This window comes from Camelus bactrianus, chromosome 7, assembly GCF_048773025.1.
Source record: "Camelus bactrianus isolate YW-2024 breed Bactrian camel chromosome 7, ASM4877302v1, whole genome shotgun sequence".
NCBI lineage: Eukaryota > Metazoa > Chordata > Mammalia > Artiodactyla > Camelidae > Camelus > Camelus bactrianus.
In genome coordinates, this window is record NC_133545.1 from 42,862,622 (window position 1) to 42,880,920 (window position 18,299).

At 34.8% G+C, this 18,299-nt stretch overlaps 1 protein-coding gene across 3 annotated transcripts in view; it reads right to left on the reverse strand.

Annotated features, from left to right (window-relative positions):
- Window positions 1-18,299, reverse strand: part of TAX1BP1 (Tax1 binding protein 1) — a 75,861-nt gene extending 57,562 nt beyond the window's left edge. For 2 of the 3 annotated variants that reach the window (XM_010971545.3, XM_010971530.3), the window contains exons 1-3: window positions 18,151-18,299; window positions 11,487-11,655; window positions 3,287-3,389 (exon numbers count right to left, since the gene is read on the reverse strand). In XM_010971545.3, coding sequence (XP_010969847.2) covers window positions 3,287-3,389; window positions 11,487-11,648 — 265 coding nt within the window. In that variant the 5' untranslated portion in view covers window positions 11,649-11,655; window positions 18,151-18,299. Of the gene's footprint in view, window positions 1-3,286; window positions 3,390-11,486; window positions 11,656-13,226; window positions 13,297-18,150 lie in introns of all 3 variants that reach the window. The other variant, XM_010971537.3, reaches the window with a different exon arrangement.

Below are 18,299 nucleotides of genomic sequence, written 5' to 3' on the forward strand. Positions count from 1 at the left end.
AGAAGAAAATAAATAGCCATGAGTCGACAGAAAAGGGGACAACTCTTCTCAACACAGTAATTCCAACTAATAACAAACAAAAAAATGAGAATAGAAAACCATTATTCAGCAAACACAACAATAATTGTTCTAGGGAAGATCCACTGATGGATACTAAAATTAGTGGGTGAAAATCTGAGGAGAAACAAGATTATTTCCTTAGTCACAAAGTTGCTCCCCTTAATATTCATTACATTACAAAGGGAAAAAAACTAACTTCACAGTGGAGAAACCTAACAGACATTACCGTAACCAAATGATCAAGATTAATACTACTAGTAATAAGACATACAAACACCAAGTACTCCCTGATACAATGCACTATAAAGGATACATCACTTGTATGGTATTCTTCCTGAAAATGTATAGCCTCAATCTAATTATGAGAAATTGTCAGAAAGACAAAATGAGAAACATGCTATTAAAACAAAACAAAACTGAACAATACTCTTCAAAAATGCAAAGATCATGAAAGACAAGGACAGAATAAGGAACTATCATATCATAGACTGGAGAAGACTAAGAAGATACGACAACTTAAATGCAATCCAGGTATGGACTGGATCCAGGAACAGAAAAAAGAACACTACTGAAAACACTAGTGAAATCTGAATAAGCTTTGTACTTTAGTCAATAGTGTTACAACAATGTTAAATTCCTGGATTTTTAAACAAATGTAAATGTACTATGGTTACACAACATGTTAACATTAAGGGAAGCTAGGTGAGGGGCAAACAAAAATTCTGTATACTATTTTTGCAACTTTACATCTAAAATTATTTCAAAATACAAAGGTTTTTTTAGAAATAATATAGAGGTACATGTAGCAATATATTTGAAGTTTTTTAAAACCCAGCCCTCCTAATATCTACTACCAAATTTATTAATCCATGGCTGAGTAACTTTGCAAATAGCCACTAGACTTACTAAAAAAGTTTAAATAGAAAACAAAAATATAGTTTAATCAGTTCTGGTATTATAACACCAAAAACTCTACAAACTAGATATTCAAGATCTGATTTTTTTTTTAAATCTCATGAAAATAATCCACTAAAAATATGGTTCAAATACCATTTTTGAAATACAAGATATTTAAAGCTACCTAGAAATAGAGCTCTCATCAGATTAGTAACACTGAAAATAAAATAGGAAAAAGTAAAAACCAAACTCCAAGTCAAATTTTATAGCTTGTAACATTACCAATCAATCAAATTACAGTAAATCAAAAAAGGCTCCATTTAGGAAAATAATTACATTTATGTACTTCTCATTAGTTGCTCTGAGATTTGCATTTCAGAATTCTCATGACTACTCCATAAAGTAAGCAAAATGACTTGGATTATACTTAAAATTGCTTCTAGCTCTAATATTCTATGACTAAATTTTTCATGACTATATTGAGTTTGTTATATAACAAACAAGTTCTAGGCAAGCAAAAGCTTTTATTTCTAAATTTCAGAGTAAAAACTATGATAAATTTTCAAAAACATGTAAAACTGCTCCCATGAAAATGCTTGTAAAGTATAAACAGAAATAAACTGGATGCTTTCCTTTTCCTTTTTTTTTTTTTTTTACTGCTTTTAAAAGTTTCGCTAAGTCATGAATAGACCAATTCATTAGTCACAATAACAAGTTCAGTAAGTTAATTTATTACAAGAAAACTAATTACATTAAAAATGACTGAAAATAAACCCACAGCTTTTAAGAACAAATATCTTAAAAACAAAATCAGTTTCAATACGTACACCTGAATTTGCTTATCTTAAAAAAAAAAGGCTATGGACTAAAAGATAAACTATATATATAATTTGTAACTTTTTTTATCTATAAAACATCTATGAGGATCTAAATCTTTGCCTATATGACAATGTAAATTTTATCCTCTGAATATTTCATGTCACAACACATAAGGAAAATTTTTTTATATATGCAAGCTTCACGTGGTCACATTCCCAACTGATGTTCATACCAAATATACACAAACCACATAATAAAAAGTTTTTTTGAAAAGCATAAACCACCAAAATCCCCAACAATGACAACACCAATGCTGGTAAAGATGTAACATACAAAGAACTCTCATTCATTGCTGCTGAGAATGCAAAATGGTACTGCCACCATGGAAGAGTTTGGTAGTTTCTTACAAAACTAAACACAGTCCCTACCATATGATCCGGCAATCACACTCCTTGGTTTTGCCCAAGTGAGATGAAAACTTAAATCCACACAAAAACCTGTACATGAATATTTACAGCAGCTTTTTTCACAACTACCAAAACCTGGAAGCAACCAAGATATTCTTTTAGACGAATAGATCAACTGTTAAATCCATACAATGGACTATTATTGGTTTCCTTTGCAATTCTATGCATTTCATGTGTATAAAAACTTACTGAGACAGAGTCCATTTGCTTCCCCAGACCAAAAACAATCCATGGTACAAACAAGACTAAGAATTTGCTTTAATACAATCCAAAATCAGTACAATTATAATACGAAAATCTCTCTGCAGCAAATTCTGTGATAGATTTCTAAGTAAGATTTTTGTGTTTTGTTTTGTTTTAAAGCAACAGGGTGTATTTTTTCATATAAGACATCAGGAAGTGGTTGCCTGCTGGCCTTGATTCAGTGGCTCAGACATGTCAGGACAGACATATAGGTGGCTTGCCTTGGCCTTCCCCTCATGGCCATAGGAGAGATGCTGCAGCTCCAGCCGTCACTTTGTGAAGGCAGAATGAGGAGGGAAGGGCAATATCAGGTACAGCTCTTCTTAAATAAGAGTATTTTTAAAAATCTATATATAATGCCAAGCTAAGACAAAAATGAATGTTGCATTACTCACATCCATTTTATAGGCAAGTTTCCCCATAGAATTAATACAACTACTCTATAAATCCTGTTAATCATCTTTGTGATTTCCATACAGAATATTTTTCTCACCTTTAATTTGTTACATTATCTTTTATCAGTAATAACATTGTTCTCTCATTTGAAAAAAAAAATCATCAAAAGTAAAGACCTCTCTTCAATGAAAGATAATAAGCAAAAAATCTTTAATTGTCTACATAAAATATCATGTAACCAACACTGGTTATTTACATTCCTAATGAATTTTGCTAAATAAAGATACTAATTAATTCAACTTTGGTACACTGGATATGCCTAAGTAGATAGTTACAATGGAGTACAACATTTTTAATGGCAATAAAACATCTAACTTCATCAAGTTCTGCTTTTCAGTTCTTACCTTGAAATGCTAACACACAATTAACTGTTGATCCTTCTACATAATGTTCAGGCATAGGGGACCATAAAAACGTGTAATAATCACGAGCAGTACTCCATCCAACCTAAAGGAAAAGAACAAAAACATGGATATTGTAAGTGGTTTAATATAAGAATGACATCTTATAGCATATTGTTTTTTACTGCATCCTAAAGTTAAAGCATGCATTAATATGTTTACAAATCATAAGCATTTTAACAAGCATGTCAAATTTTTATTGTAATTTTTTATTAAGCTATAACCTAATGCTATAAAAATCTGTAACAGTAGAGTTTCTACTATGTGTTAAAATGCAATTTGATATCCAATTCCCTAAGGAAAATCTTAGCAAACATATGACCAAATATAAAAACTAACATTTTGCTTAAAATGTGATTTCACTAAATACAAGTTTTTAAACTTATTTTATGCATCAAATTGAAGTGTGTATTTTTTTAATTAGACTTCCCCCTTCTCCTTAAATCCACTAACTAAATTTCACTAATCTCTCATCTTCAGCATTTCTTTCATACAGCCAATGGTAAATTTTGTAAAAATTTATTTTTACCTTTATTCCCAAGATGTTTATATACACAAAAAAGCCACCTGTGTCCCACCTATCTCTAAAACATTTCCAACTTAAACAACACAAATATATCACTACATATTTCAGTCTGTATGTTTCAGATAAACTGTATTGTGGTAAATACTGAATATTAGAGGTGTTTAAAATAGGTACTAGATATCCATTTGCCAGAAGAAAATATGCATCATCCACAGGGTAATTCTGATTGACCTATAGGATTAAAGATTCCAGAATACTGAAGCTAGAAGAATTACAGCAATCTTCAGTCTCTAAAGGAGTGTTTTTAAACTGTAGGTCACAACCCAGTAGTAAGTGGTAATATCAATTTAGTGGTTTATAATCACACTTGTTTTTAATTATATAGAATTAGAAAGTATCAGAGTGAACGAAGGCTAAGTATTGTTTCAGGTGTATCTGCATACAACTTTGCTGAGTCAAATCATAGAATTTTTTTTTTCCCCTGTGTGTCATGGTCAAAAAACATTTGAAAGACACTATTCATCTCTTTACAAATAAGAAGCTTAGGGAAACCGTGATATAAGTTATTTTCTTGACCTACAGCTCAGTTTTTTTCTCTCAGAACTGTTAGGATTAAATTAGATGATAAACATAAAAACAGCACTTAGCAGAGTGCCTGACCCATCCATGATGGGCACTCCATAAATGGCAGTTTTTGCAAGCACAGTATACTGTAGTGATTAAGAGCATAGGCAGTAAGGTCATACTGCCAAAAAAGATCACTTAATAGCTATTAATAACAGACATGTTACTTCTGTTCCCTTCTCTTTAAAATGGAGATAATAAGTAACAATCTCAAAGGGCTGTGTGTGTATTAAATGAGATAAGCCCTGTAAAGGTACCTGGCACAGTGCCTAGCACATTCATGTTCATTAAATGTTACCATTAATGCCCAAGGACACACAGCCTATTAGGGACAATGATCTTGACTCTAAGATGTTCTGTCCCTCATTTCATATCCCACAATGCTTCTCCCATCCCCTGAAAAAGAGCCCACCTAATGTTTTCCCCAAAAGACACACCTGGTACACGTCCTACCTTGCATTCTTTGTCCCTGTTCATATGCTGATCTTGAAAGAAATACTATCTAGAGCTACATCTTTCTTGAAAAAAATCTCCCTAGGTGAACAGGCTCTACCTGAAAGAGGTGGTCAAAAAAAGTGCTGAGTGTGCCATTTAATTGTGATGGCTGACACACAAAACTGCTAACATCATAATTATAGTATCTAATTCAAGTGGCACTGCGAATAGCTGTACAGATACAGATTACTGAATGTTTGTTTTGGAATAAATATTACCTTCATCTTCCAAATTAAGAAAGTAGTAAATGGCAGAGTCAAGATTTGAGCCTAAAGTTCAAGCTCTTCACCAGCAGGTCACTGCTCTCCTACCAGGATATAAAATATTCTTATGCTTTCTGAAATTCCACTTCCTCCCTTCCAACAATGAGTCTATGACTATATAATTCTTAAAAGTACAGTTGACAAAAGACAGAAACAGTAAAGGGTGGAAAACTCTGTTTCTTGCTGTCATAAGAAGAAAAATAAAATGGGGGAAATGAGATCTTTTACCATATAAGAAAAATGTTTAAAGAAAGAGGTATGTTGAGTGGTTTGGTCCCTGCTGTGTTTTAACTAAATCACAGTAACTCAGGCTGTTCATTATTGGTTGACTGCAATGGTAACTTATGCTTTGTTTTTTCCTTTATTGCATGTATTTCTCAAGAGTGGTCGACCATGCTCTATAACATCCCATGCTGAGCCAACCAAGAATTTGAGGTAAGATGCAACCCAATCTGAGTAAAAAACATCAACAATATAGAACTATGCTTTAAATTCCTTTTGAGGAAGGAAAACTGAACAATAGTTCTTAGGTCACTGTGTGAGGGGCATGTCAGGCAAGTATAAAAAACAATGTATAAGTCTAAATCTGGGATGGTACAGAGTACAGATTCCCTTAGGATGGGTATGTCTAATAACTAAGCTTCACGTGGTAGACTGGACCACGGTGGAAGAAACAAAGAACTTGGACATCCAGAAATTATATAGGTGTTTATGGTAGAGAATATTAAAGAAATCTAATTAGAAGAGTCAAACCACAAAGTGTCCAAGTCACACACCGTTTCTCTTTATTTTCCTGGTCACTTGGTTAGAACTTGATTGGATTTTTAGACTGCAGATTTCAATTCCTTGAAATGCAAGGGAATTTTCCTTTCAGTCCACTAGCAGCAAGTATAAAGAAAATTACTACATTTTGAGTTGACACTAGAGATTTTAAACCATTGAAAAATGGCAGGGATATGACAATACCTAGAACAATGGGACAGTCAGTTAAAGTTATCCTACGATTGTCAAAACAAATTGCTTTTAGGAGATACACTTGAATCCAGTTAAGAGAGTGTATCTATGTTATGGAAGGAAATAAAGCAACAGATATTTCACATAGTTTAGTTTGGGGAATTAACAATAGTACTGGACATCATTCTTCTGTTACTAATGTAATCAGCAAAGTAAGAGCAAACAAGGAAATTAAACAGGGGTGACATGAAAGGAAAAAAAACTAGAAATGTGTTAACATTTTAGAAAAACATGTTGGATAAGAAGTACTGGTCATAAAGGAAATTTTGAGAGGGAATGTAAAGAAGATCAGAAAGACAACAAAGTTACCAAGTAAAAGCACAAATATTCTGCAGAAACCTTAAGAGAAAGACAAATTATTAGGGTAGAGAGAGCAAAGAGCACTTGTAAAGAGAAAGACAGAGATCCAGGGGGAGTGATTTTGGAGGGGTAAAGAGAGACAGACAAAGGACATGAAACTGGAAAGGCACTGAAAACAGATTAGCTGATTATGTACGATTAAATACAAAACCTACAAAATAGTATAAAATGGGCCTATGAATTTTTTAAATCTAGAAAAACACACACCAAACTTAACAACAGATATTTCTAGGATACAATCGGAAGAGGTATTCATTTTCTTTCTTTTGTATATACTGTAGTTTTCAAAAATCATTACAAAAGTCCTTCCTTTAAAAAGAAAAACTGCAAAAATGCCTATATATATATAGTGAAGATGCAATGCTGACTCTAAGATAGAAATATCATAAACAGTATAAAAATCCCTCCATCAGATGAAATGCTACAGAACTACTTATATTAATAAGAAAGTGGTTATAATCATAAATGAAAAATTCAGAACACAAAAAAGGTCATGCAGTACTATTCCAAATACTTTTCAAAATAAAGACTGAAAGTATTCCTCCTTTAGTTAAAAAAAAAAAAAGAACTGGAAATACTTAAAACATTAACAATGTCAACCATTGTTATTAGGCAGGGATATAGCTGGGCAATGGGACTGCTAGTTATGTTAATTTTATCTTTCCTATTTCCTGTTTTGTTCCAAATTTTCTAAAATTATGATTACTTTTACAATAGGAGAATATTTTTTAAAACAGAAAATAAGAAAAGACTGGAATGGAGACTGAGGCAGAAGAAGCAATATAAAGAGAATTATGACAAGGAAAAGAGAAACAAAGGAGAGACAAACAAAAGCTTGAAACAAGATATTCAAGCACAAAATTACTGCTCAGGTTAAGTGGACCAGGAAATTAAAGTTTTTTATCTGGTTGTTGGTAATGATTCAGTGAGAACTGTACCTTACTGAGAAGCTTGGTTTGCCTATGTGACTTTGGACACATGACATAATCACTTTGCACTCCCAATTTTCTCAACTAGAACAGTACCTCTGAAACATGAAAACTGTTAAGGATTCCTTTTAAAGTTAAAAAATATTAATAATCTCATGGACCTTTAAATTATTTTAAGGTAATTTCATTTGTACTAAGCATAAATCTTAAGTATAATCCCGCATATAATTAAGACCAAATCAAACTGGTAACATTAACAATGTGACATATTTTACTACAACTAACATTGGGTTTAATAATAGATACAGCATCAGGTAAAGCTCTCAATCGTTTCCTGTATTTTTTACTTCAATTCTATCACTCAAAAAATGGATGCTGAAAACTTATTAGAAAGTCAGTTGCTTGGATAACCAGATCTCTCACTTAACCAAAATGCCAGAGAACAATTCCTGAATGCCAGTTTACCTGAGGCTCAAATCTCAGCTCCAAAGTTCAATTTCTCTGGATCTTAGTTCCCTCATCTGTAAAATGGTGACTGTAATGTTCTCATGAAAGACCTTTGCAAAGTATAAATAAACACACTGTGTTTATTTTAGTGATAATTAAAACTAGTCAACACTAGAAAAGAGGGAGAAAAACTAAAAGAAAAAATTAAAATCTCCAACCCAGTCTGTATCCCTTGCCTGGTTTCACTCATTCCTCGACACAATCTGGACTTCACGGTCAGTTATTCATTTCAATAATGCACCCAAAATCACTCTAGTGACCTCTGTCCTTATGACTTCCCTTCTCACTCACACACACACACCACCCATTTCCAATTCCCAGTCTAAACGATACCCAGTTTTGGAATTCTTCACTCGATTCTAGGTGCTCAATCTCTCTAGACAAATTCACAAAACTGCTGCTCAGCAGTCTCCTGGCTGACTAGTTCGATTCCCTATGACATTCTTCCGCAGTAGCAAGACCAAATCTCCATACTCAAGCCCTCCCCAACTCTTAGCACATGATCTTGCTCCTTATTTCTAAATATACTCAGTGAATGCGTTCCAGTCCCAATTCATTCAATTAACTGCTGACAAACCCTATAGATCCTTCCTATGGATTATTACCCACAGCTGTTACCCTTCTTTACTTTGAGGCCTTCATTATCTCACCTAGAAAATTAGGATAGTCTAATTCTCTCTGCCTCCATTCTCTTCTAATTCTATTTATCTTATTCAGCATTGTAAGATTAAAGTTCACCTCTGAACTGTATTACTCTCTGCTTAAAAATTATTCCTCAGCCAAATATTAAAACAATCTACAATGTAATCCAAACCAAATTTTCCCATTTTGTAAAACTGCTATCTGTCCCAGGAAAATCAAATTCTTTAACACTTTCTCAAGCACACCACACATTTTCCCTTCATTCCTTCCCCCTTTTGGGGGGAGGGATGTTAGGGTATGCTAGGCACACACTCTACCACTGAGCTATACCCTCCCCCTCATTCTTTCCCCTTATAATTACTATGTGGGAACCGTCTCCCTACCTGCCTTATCTGTATCATATCTATCAAAATCATTCTGGACAGCAATTTACAGTACACATAAAGTGTTTAAAAATATTCAATGCCATAAACATGGCAATTCCAATTCCAAGAACTTGCCCTATGAAATAAATGGACAAACAAAACAAACACAGATGTGTGTTAAGTATTGTTTAATGGTGAACATTTAGAAACATTTCCATGAATGCCACAATGCATCAATAGCATGTGTGCATACATTATCATACATACAATTATTACTTATTTATAGATATAAACCAATTAGTATTAAAACATGACTTATTTTCTTCCATGAAGCTTCCTGTATAATTTGAAATTTTTACTACATACTTAAACTTCCCACTGAGTTTTAAGTATTATCCAGGCAAAAAAGATGGAAAGGGTATTCTACACAAATTTATTCATTTATGTATGTATTTACATAAGTATTATTGTTTAAAGAAAAGTCAGCCTTTGGAATGCCCAAGTTAAGAGATAATAGTTTAGCATTACTAAAGCAAAAAAGGAGAAGCAGGCAATGACAAAAAATGAAACTACAGATCAAGTCCTGTAAAGGAGCCCTATTTGACACACTAAGTTATTTGGTCTTGGCATTATCCGATAGATAATGAAGAACCACCTAAGAGTTTTAAGCAAGAGGGAGACACGTTCAGATTTTCATTTTATATCGTAGTTTACATAGAGCAGTTTGAAGATTAGACAAAATGGGGGGAGGGGGTGGAGGGCAAGAAAAGCAGGGAAAACCTACTGCAATCATCCTGGACCAAGATAAGGAGGGCATGAACAAGGGCAGTGACATTAAAAATGTAGAAATAGGTAGCAGTAAAATAGACTGAGTTGGTGTTTGGCTGGATTTAAACAAAGGCATAATTTTGGCTTAGACAATAGGCCATTAACTAAAAATGGGGGTGGGGGGGACCAGAAGACATAAATAAGTAGTCTGAAAAAGTTAAAGATTCATCTTCTTGAAATACAATTTATCACACATCAGCCTACATACCTACATATGCAGAATTCCCAGTGCCCGTAAGTAAAGTCTACAAACTGTTTAGCCTAACACTGAAGGTCCTCCATGGAAATAATGACACTTAATTTCACCTCCATCCACTTGTTCTAGTTAAACTAACTCAGTCTCATGAACATTCCCACCCCTTTGCCTTTGCTTATGTTATTTTCCTGCCAAGAATGCCCTTCCCTTCCCCCAATTTTATTTCCCTGCTCTATTCTTCCTAATTCTTGCAGAACATATCAATTCTAAATATCTTTAACTGGATATTCATCTCTCACGTAAAATTAAAACTGATACTAATTTCGTAAAATGCTTACAATAAATTTATCTCCATATTAGAATTTAACAAGACTAAAAAAAAAAAAAAAAAAAAAAAAAAAGAGTAAGTAACTCATCTGTTCAGCAACACCAAGGAATGAGAGATTAAAAAAAGGAACTGAAATATCATTATATGCCAAAACTTTGTCCAAAGTAAGTTTTTCTATCTCCCTCACTCTATTAGGCCAAACTTTCACTTCCGGATACTCTCAGTGTTCCTAATTCTAGCAGCTACTTAATGTATACAGACCACACTATCAAAATTTCAAGACCATTAAAATCATATCTAAAATAAAACAAACTGATTCTGAGGGAGAATCTAGAGTAACCCAAGAGAAAAGTAAGTTTTATTGTTTGGACATTTAATGACATTATTTTGACTGCTCAAAGGACATTCTTATGTTTTGGTTCTCTATCACATTCTGAAGAACTGAAATTGCCAAAAAACACTTCTACCACTGTAACGATTATCTCAGTGTAATTTTCAAGCAAATATTATACAAAATGATTGACAAAATATTAGAACTGGGACTCTTACCATCAAAGAATTCACTATTTAGTCAGGTAAAACAAAATACACTTATAAAAGCCTGAGACAATATGAGCTACATGTAAACAATGGAGGACAACAGAAGAGACAATAATATAGCTGTAGAGCCGTACAAAATTAATTACAAGTGACAAGACAGTAAATGATAAAGTAACCCAAAGGAAAAAAATCACTTTTTTTAAGGGAAGGAATGGAGAAAATGGAAGAATTAAAAAAAAAAAAAAGATTTGAAAAAATTTTCACAAGATCTTGAGTGAAGCTGAATCTTCTGGAGACAAAATCTGGTGAACTGATGTTCCCAACATTTGTTGTATATTACCCCACACTATTAAACATTTCATGTTTACACAATGTTTACATTTACAAATGTTAATGTTTTACATTTAACATTTACAAAAATGACCCTTAATGCAACATTAAGACAAAGCTAGTGTAAGCTACTTGTCAACCTCTTAAGAAAATAAAGAGTACCTACATAGAATAAACATGCAGAAAGTTCACTTACCTTGAATATACCAACCCAATCTTTCGGATGTGGATGGATATATGGAGTTAAGGTGTAATGACATTCCAAGTGTGCATTAGGAAGGTAACTCTTGGCCACATTCTGAAAGATGACATGGGCAAAGTTGGAAGTCTGCAATGGGACTTCTTGAAAGGATGTCATTGTGAATCTGAAACAAGTTAAATCATACAAATTTAATGATATCAACTAAGAAATAAACTCATACCTTCAGAAAATAAGTAACATTTAATGCAAATTATATGGATATTTTCATGCCATAATTATTGGGAAAACATACTTTGAAAATATTGGAACTCCTTAAAAATGTGATTAAATATAAAAATACAAACTGGGAATAATTTACAATATGGTTCAGAAAGTTACATTAGAGTTAAGAAATTTAAAAACCAAAATCAAAAACTCTCAACTCTCCTTTAAAGCCTAGCCCTCTGCTTCTTCTGCAACTGAGAGCAAATGAACCAACACTGCTTCTATGTTAAAGTCTTGAATTTCATCATTTCCTCCCTAATCTGACCCATCCATCCCATCCCGCTCCCCCAGGTCCTAGGCTTCTATAACTGATGCTAACCTCTCTGCCTGCATTCCTGACTAACATTCATGATCACCTGGACCAGCTTTTCTCAATCCTGGCTACGTATCAGAATCATTAGGGGGTCTTTAAAAAAAAAAAAAAAGAAAGAAAGAAAGAAAAAAAAAAAAAAGACAACAATGACTTTCTGAAAGTGAGACCTGGGCAAGTGCATGTGTCTGTACACACATGCATTTTTTTTCTTTAAAGCCTCTCCAAGTAATCTTAATCCTGGAAAGAGAACTATTACTTAGACTCTGACCCAACCCAACAATTTAAGTCTCCGTTAGCGCCTCTCACAGATTCCCAGACCTAGGCCATCTTCTTGGGTTCTTGTTCAGATCTCTCAAATGATGTAAAATCTCAGCTGGTCTACTTGAAATAGCTCAGCATACTTGTTCCTCTCTATACCAATTCTACTCTTTCATCCTACCCTGAAGGCCAGTATTACTGTACCCTTTACATATACTTATCCATTAAAAATAAGTATATGTACATTTTTTAAATGTAGTGTTAATGAAATGCATACTGTTGAGAATCTATTATAGATTCAGTGAATGCTCACTAGCTTAGTGAACACCAAGCACTAACCAACAGCTGAATGGTGAAAGTGAACTATGAAAATCTGCAAGACTCAAAAATGTTTTCTGTATTTTGTGCTCTACTTTTGAGAAAAAGGACACAACTATGATTTACTCCAAAAATCTATATACAGTGTGTCACAGACTCAGTACAATGATTCCACCTATCAATGTGAGAATGACACTGACACTACGGCACTTGCTTCTGAGTCATCAAAACAGGAATCTCTGTAATAATGAGGGAAACCAGGGCAAGATTTTTGCTAACCAAATTAATCTAAGTTACTTAATGAAGTTTCTTCTTTGCAAGCACAGCAGTAACACTTCTCACATTTTACTAATTACTAAGAAGTCTTTATTGCTAGGAAGATTTACAATACTCTTTAAACAAATATTTCTTTTGCTGACCTTTTTGAAATGCTAAGGCAAATTTTTAAAATTTTGAAATAACACTTCAGAAAACATTTCTTCTAGTGTCTTCTCTTCTTCTGTTATGGTCAAAATACTGCTTTGTACTTATGGGACATAAAATATACTGGGCATCTCATAAAGAGAATGTCTATCACAAACCTGGAAGCTACTGTGGTAGAACACCAGGCTGGATGTCTGTTAGCCTCTCCACCTGAGGTTTGCCAGGATTCTGAGGAAAAGAAAAGGTATTCAGTAGTAAACCTCCTGTACCTCTGCACTAATAAAAAGGCTTTATTACCAGCACCCTACTCCACAGAAGGACTTAACATTCAATACTCTCCAGCTGATATTCCAAAGCCTTCAGGAAAGTGAAAAGGTAGCACCAATACTGGAAACTGCCTAAAATAACTCAAGAGTTCTATTACTTTGTTTCTTTGAATTCTCTGAACTAATCTGGGCTCCAGGGGATGTCATGATGCTAATGAAGTCACTAATGATAATCTCCTTTCAAGTCAGGCTTTCTAAAGAAAGGGGAAAAACCCTCAACTCCAGTTTTGAAAAAATATTCACTGGTTATAAAATACCTATGAGAGAAATTATAGCTAAATTAACTGAACTGAACTATAATAGCTACAACTACCAAAACTGAGGCAAGCAAATCAGTAATGTTTTTCTATGAAGAAAGTGAATATTTAAGTTTCTCTGAGGGATATATTTGGTAAGGAGAAAATAAGGCTAGCTTAGGATGAGATTGTCATGTTTTTAATTAAAAGCCATGTAAGAATGAAAGTTTATTTTTTCACAAAATTTAACATGTTTCCTAAAGTAAACTCAATCAACAGAGCAGTATTTATTATAAAACTAAGCAGTCGAGTTTAAACTTTTGTTTAACCTCAATTACAAGTGTTTAAAAATTCATAATCCAACTCAGATTTTTACTTCATTGAAAAGTTTTTAAGGTATAAAACAGCATGAAGGCATATATATATTTACATATGTTCATGTGTACATACACTTATAAATACATCAAAGGGACTCAAAGAGTACACACAATAATCTTCACTCATGAAGGCTATGTGTGAAAAGAGAGCTTCAACTTTTAACTCAATTGACTGAATTTTTACCAGTATATTTAATCTATTATTTTCATTATTTTATATAAACACATTAACATTAAATTTCATTTTTAAACCCTCTCCCTAAAATGAGTTCTTAATACAAAACTCTAACATCAGACTTTAAATATATTCATGACGCTTATCTCTGGAGTAAAATAATTTGTAATTATCTCCTTAATAACTTTCATTAACCTCTCCAACACGCCAACCTTTTTAAAAATTTCAATGAGACTGTAACTGTAAAATATTTTACAAAAGTCATTCCACTCTTGTTATCACTTAAATTAAATGCCAATATAGCTTTTAGTCATAAAAAAGTTAACATGGATAAATGTAATCTGAATGTAATTACAGCATGAATCAACCCATTTTAAATAGTAAAATATATAATTTCCATACAGTTCCTCTGTTTCACTCCTCACAGACAAGAAGTGGAGTGAAGATGGGCAAGCTTATAAAAATGTTGAAATTCACTGAGTATGCTCATATATCAAGATGATTAGCAGGTAGATTTATATACTATGCATGCTCACAGGCACACACGCAAACCAGCACACACCACCCAGTGGGGAAGTAATGTGCAAAGTCACTGCATCACCTTGTGGTAATGCTTGGGAAGTGTAGCTTCACTAATATTCTGAGAAAAAGAACAAACTGAGCCTCAGTTGGAGAGAGGAAATATAGCCCCTACACACAAAAGAAAGTGGAAGCAGCTTTACCATACTAAATTTTGTTTCCCATTCTCTAAAGTAAAGTACACCTCTAGAAACATGAGTACATTAAGATGCAAGCCAAGGATAAGTAAACATTTTCTACTCAAGAAAACAAACAAAAACCAAAGGAACCAAATCGAGCCCAGGTATACCAAGAACCAGAGTAGTGAAATGGGGAGGTGGGAGGGCACAGAATGAGTCAAGGGGATCAACTGTACGGTGAAAAATGGAAACTAAATTTTTGGTGGTGCACATGCTGTAGTGTATACAGAAGTAGAAATATAATATTACATAAGTGAAACTTATATGTTAATGTTATAAACCAATGTTACATCAATAAAAAATAAATTTTAAAAATACATGAGAACAGAAAAAAAAGAATTAAAAGACCAGACACAAAGTCTGAAATACATACACAAGCTGCCTGCAGTGCCCTCTTCCACGCTTCCTACTTTATTCCCCAAAGTTCTAATACCTCTAGAATTCCTTTATATGTGTTATGCTATAAACTTAATACTATAAAGTCTTTGGTCTAAAATCCAATGTTGTTATTTTGAGGATTCATCAGTATCTAAGGAAAAAATAAATAATATGCAGTGGGCACTCAGTTAAGTAGCTAAAATAAATTGGGGGTGGGGAGGAAGATTTCAATGTCATCTTTACTTCTTCCGCTTGGAATTTTTTCAAGCCTAAAACAGATCTGGCTTTTGTAGTAGTATTTTTCCAGTGACTCCTGACACTCATTTTACTTGACCAGCCTAAAATATGTGAGCCTTCATAAAGTAGGAAACAGACCATACTAAGAATTTCTGTGCAATAAATGTACAGAATCAAATTAAACTTTTTAATTTGGATAAATATTTTATGTAACTTACCAACTCTAACACTTAGAATTCAAGAAGAAATAAGGTAATTTTGTTCTGTGTGATAACATTATGGTGACTGTATTTCTTTCAAAGTCCTTATCAGTTAAAGATGATAAACTAATTATAGAAGAAATATCCTGATGTCCAGGATTTGCTTTAAAAATTCCAGGGGAAAAAAATACACGTGCTAAGGGGGTAGTAAAACAAGATTAGCAAAATAGTGGTTTCTTTAACTGTTCGTTCTCCCTTTATGCCTGAAAATTTCCATGATAAAAGTAAAACCAGAACAGACAAAAGATTACTAATAAAAATTTAAGTATGACCTTCTGCCCATAGAAATACATAGTGGCTGACAAACTTAACGTTTTTTAAATCTTCAGTTAAAAACTATGAACTTTTAAATTTATATACAATCTTCAGTCCTGGAGGAATTATCTGAAGGGAAAAAATATGTATGATATTCTAGTAGTTTCCAATTATTCATACTTCAGCTCAAACGAAGACTATCAGCTGGTTTACAGAGCAGAAAAATATTATCAGCAATCTTTCTGGGAGGCAGAAGCAAAGCCACCAATCTGTTAATTTGTACTCTTACAGTCGTTGGTATCTCCAGAACTCTTTACAGCTGAGTACCACTATGCTCCTATACTCTACCCAGGTGTCACTCACATCACTTTAATTTTTAGACTGTTTTAAAAGTTGGTTTCTAAAAACCTATGATCTTGGACCATATATATTAGAGAGGAGGGAATCTCTACCGTCTTTTAAGGGTTTATTTGGGGCAAAATAAACTGTAAAAAGTCTTAAGTGGATACAGCCAAAATTTTATTCAGTAATATCCAAATTTCAAAAGAATGCAATCCAATAAACTTCACATGGAAGATATTTCCCTCAAAGCAGTAAAAAGGAGGATGGTTACGATTTTCATAAATATTTAACATCATTTAAAAGGTTGAAACGTAGGATTCCAAAATACCTGTTATGTTGCTAAGGAAAAGATATTCACTGGTTAATTCTACACAAATGGCTGCCCCCATAATTATAAACAGGAGTGCACAATTTGAGAATGCGATGACCAGAAAACAAAAACTACAATAGGATGCTCTTTGAAGTTGGGGGGGGAACCCCAAACTAGTAAGTCATTGCTAACGTAACCAAGTAGCCCTTCAAGAGATCAAGTTTATCCTTCGTAAGAACAAAATGAAGGTCTGGCCTCAGCCCGTTTTCTACACCCGAAAAGCACTTCCAGGGTAATCAGCCATTTTTAGATTAACATGTCATTCAAATAACCTCTTTCAACGCTTGTGGAATTGGGTTCCAAAATTATAATTAGTAACTGTTCACTCAGTTTGTATAAATTCTACAATTAGCGAAATGCAGAGTTGAAAAATTAAGATTTCTTTTCCCATCCCTGAAATAACAGCAATTCACAACAACTTTGTGAAACCTAAAACCTAACGTACGTATGAAGTCAAATATCACAGCGTATTCTAACACAATTATTATCAATACATGTTTATCAGTGTACATACGTACACACACACACCCCTCTCTTAACAAAGACTCCCCGAAACGACGAGCGCCTGTCGGGACTCGTCCACAACCTGCGGACCTGCGGGGTGCTGGGAGGGAGAGTTGTGCAATCAATAAAAGTTGCCTAAGCAAAGACAGACGTTGACTCTCTCCGAAAGATTTTTTTTATATCCCTTCGAGCACGAGGCGTAGGGGCCATTTACGAACAGACGAAAGCAAGCGTTCACGAATTCTGCAGCCCAGGTGAAGTCGGAGATCAGGCCAAAACAGCTAACTCCGCCCGCAGCCCCCAAACGTAGGCGGCGCAGGCAGTCTCCGCCTCCTAACCCTCCGGCTCAAACCAAAACAGCTGGGTTTCATTCCGCACGGGCAAGCCCTAGCGTCCTGCCCCGACACGACCCAGCAGCTTTTCCAAGCTTACATACGCCGGCAAAACACACGCTGCCCTCAAAATACTCACTTGAGAGTTGAGCCTTGGGCAAGGCTCTCTCCGGGAGTCCCCCGAGTCACTCGCTCCCCCCGCCAAACGGCCCACGTCCCACACGGCTCCCCCAAATCTCGAAGGCCTATCCCAGGGCCTCCCCGCCGTGCGGCGGCCACCCGTCGCTTTTTCCAACTCCACTGCTAACCGAAGTTGCCCACACCCCCGTCACAACAGCAGTCCGGCAGGAAAAGTCTGTCCTCAGGAAGGAAAGCATCGTCATTCGGCAGCATCGTCACCACGGAGACCATTCCCGACACCCGCCAGGCCCCTAGACGCTAGAGTTGAGGGGCGTTTCGCAAACCCCCAAAAAGCTCCAGCAGGGGGTCTGCCCCGCGCAACGCGCTGCAGTGGCCCGGGGAAGGCACTTACCGAGGAGCTCCCGGGCAGAAGGGAATGTTAGAGAGGCTTCCGAGCCTGAGCCGCCATCAGCCGCCGAACCTCTTCCACCACCACAACCTCCCTCTCCAGACCTGCTCCACCTCCTGACGCTGACCAAAGCCGGGGTACGTCACTTCCGC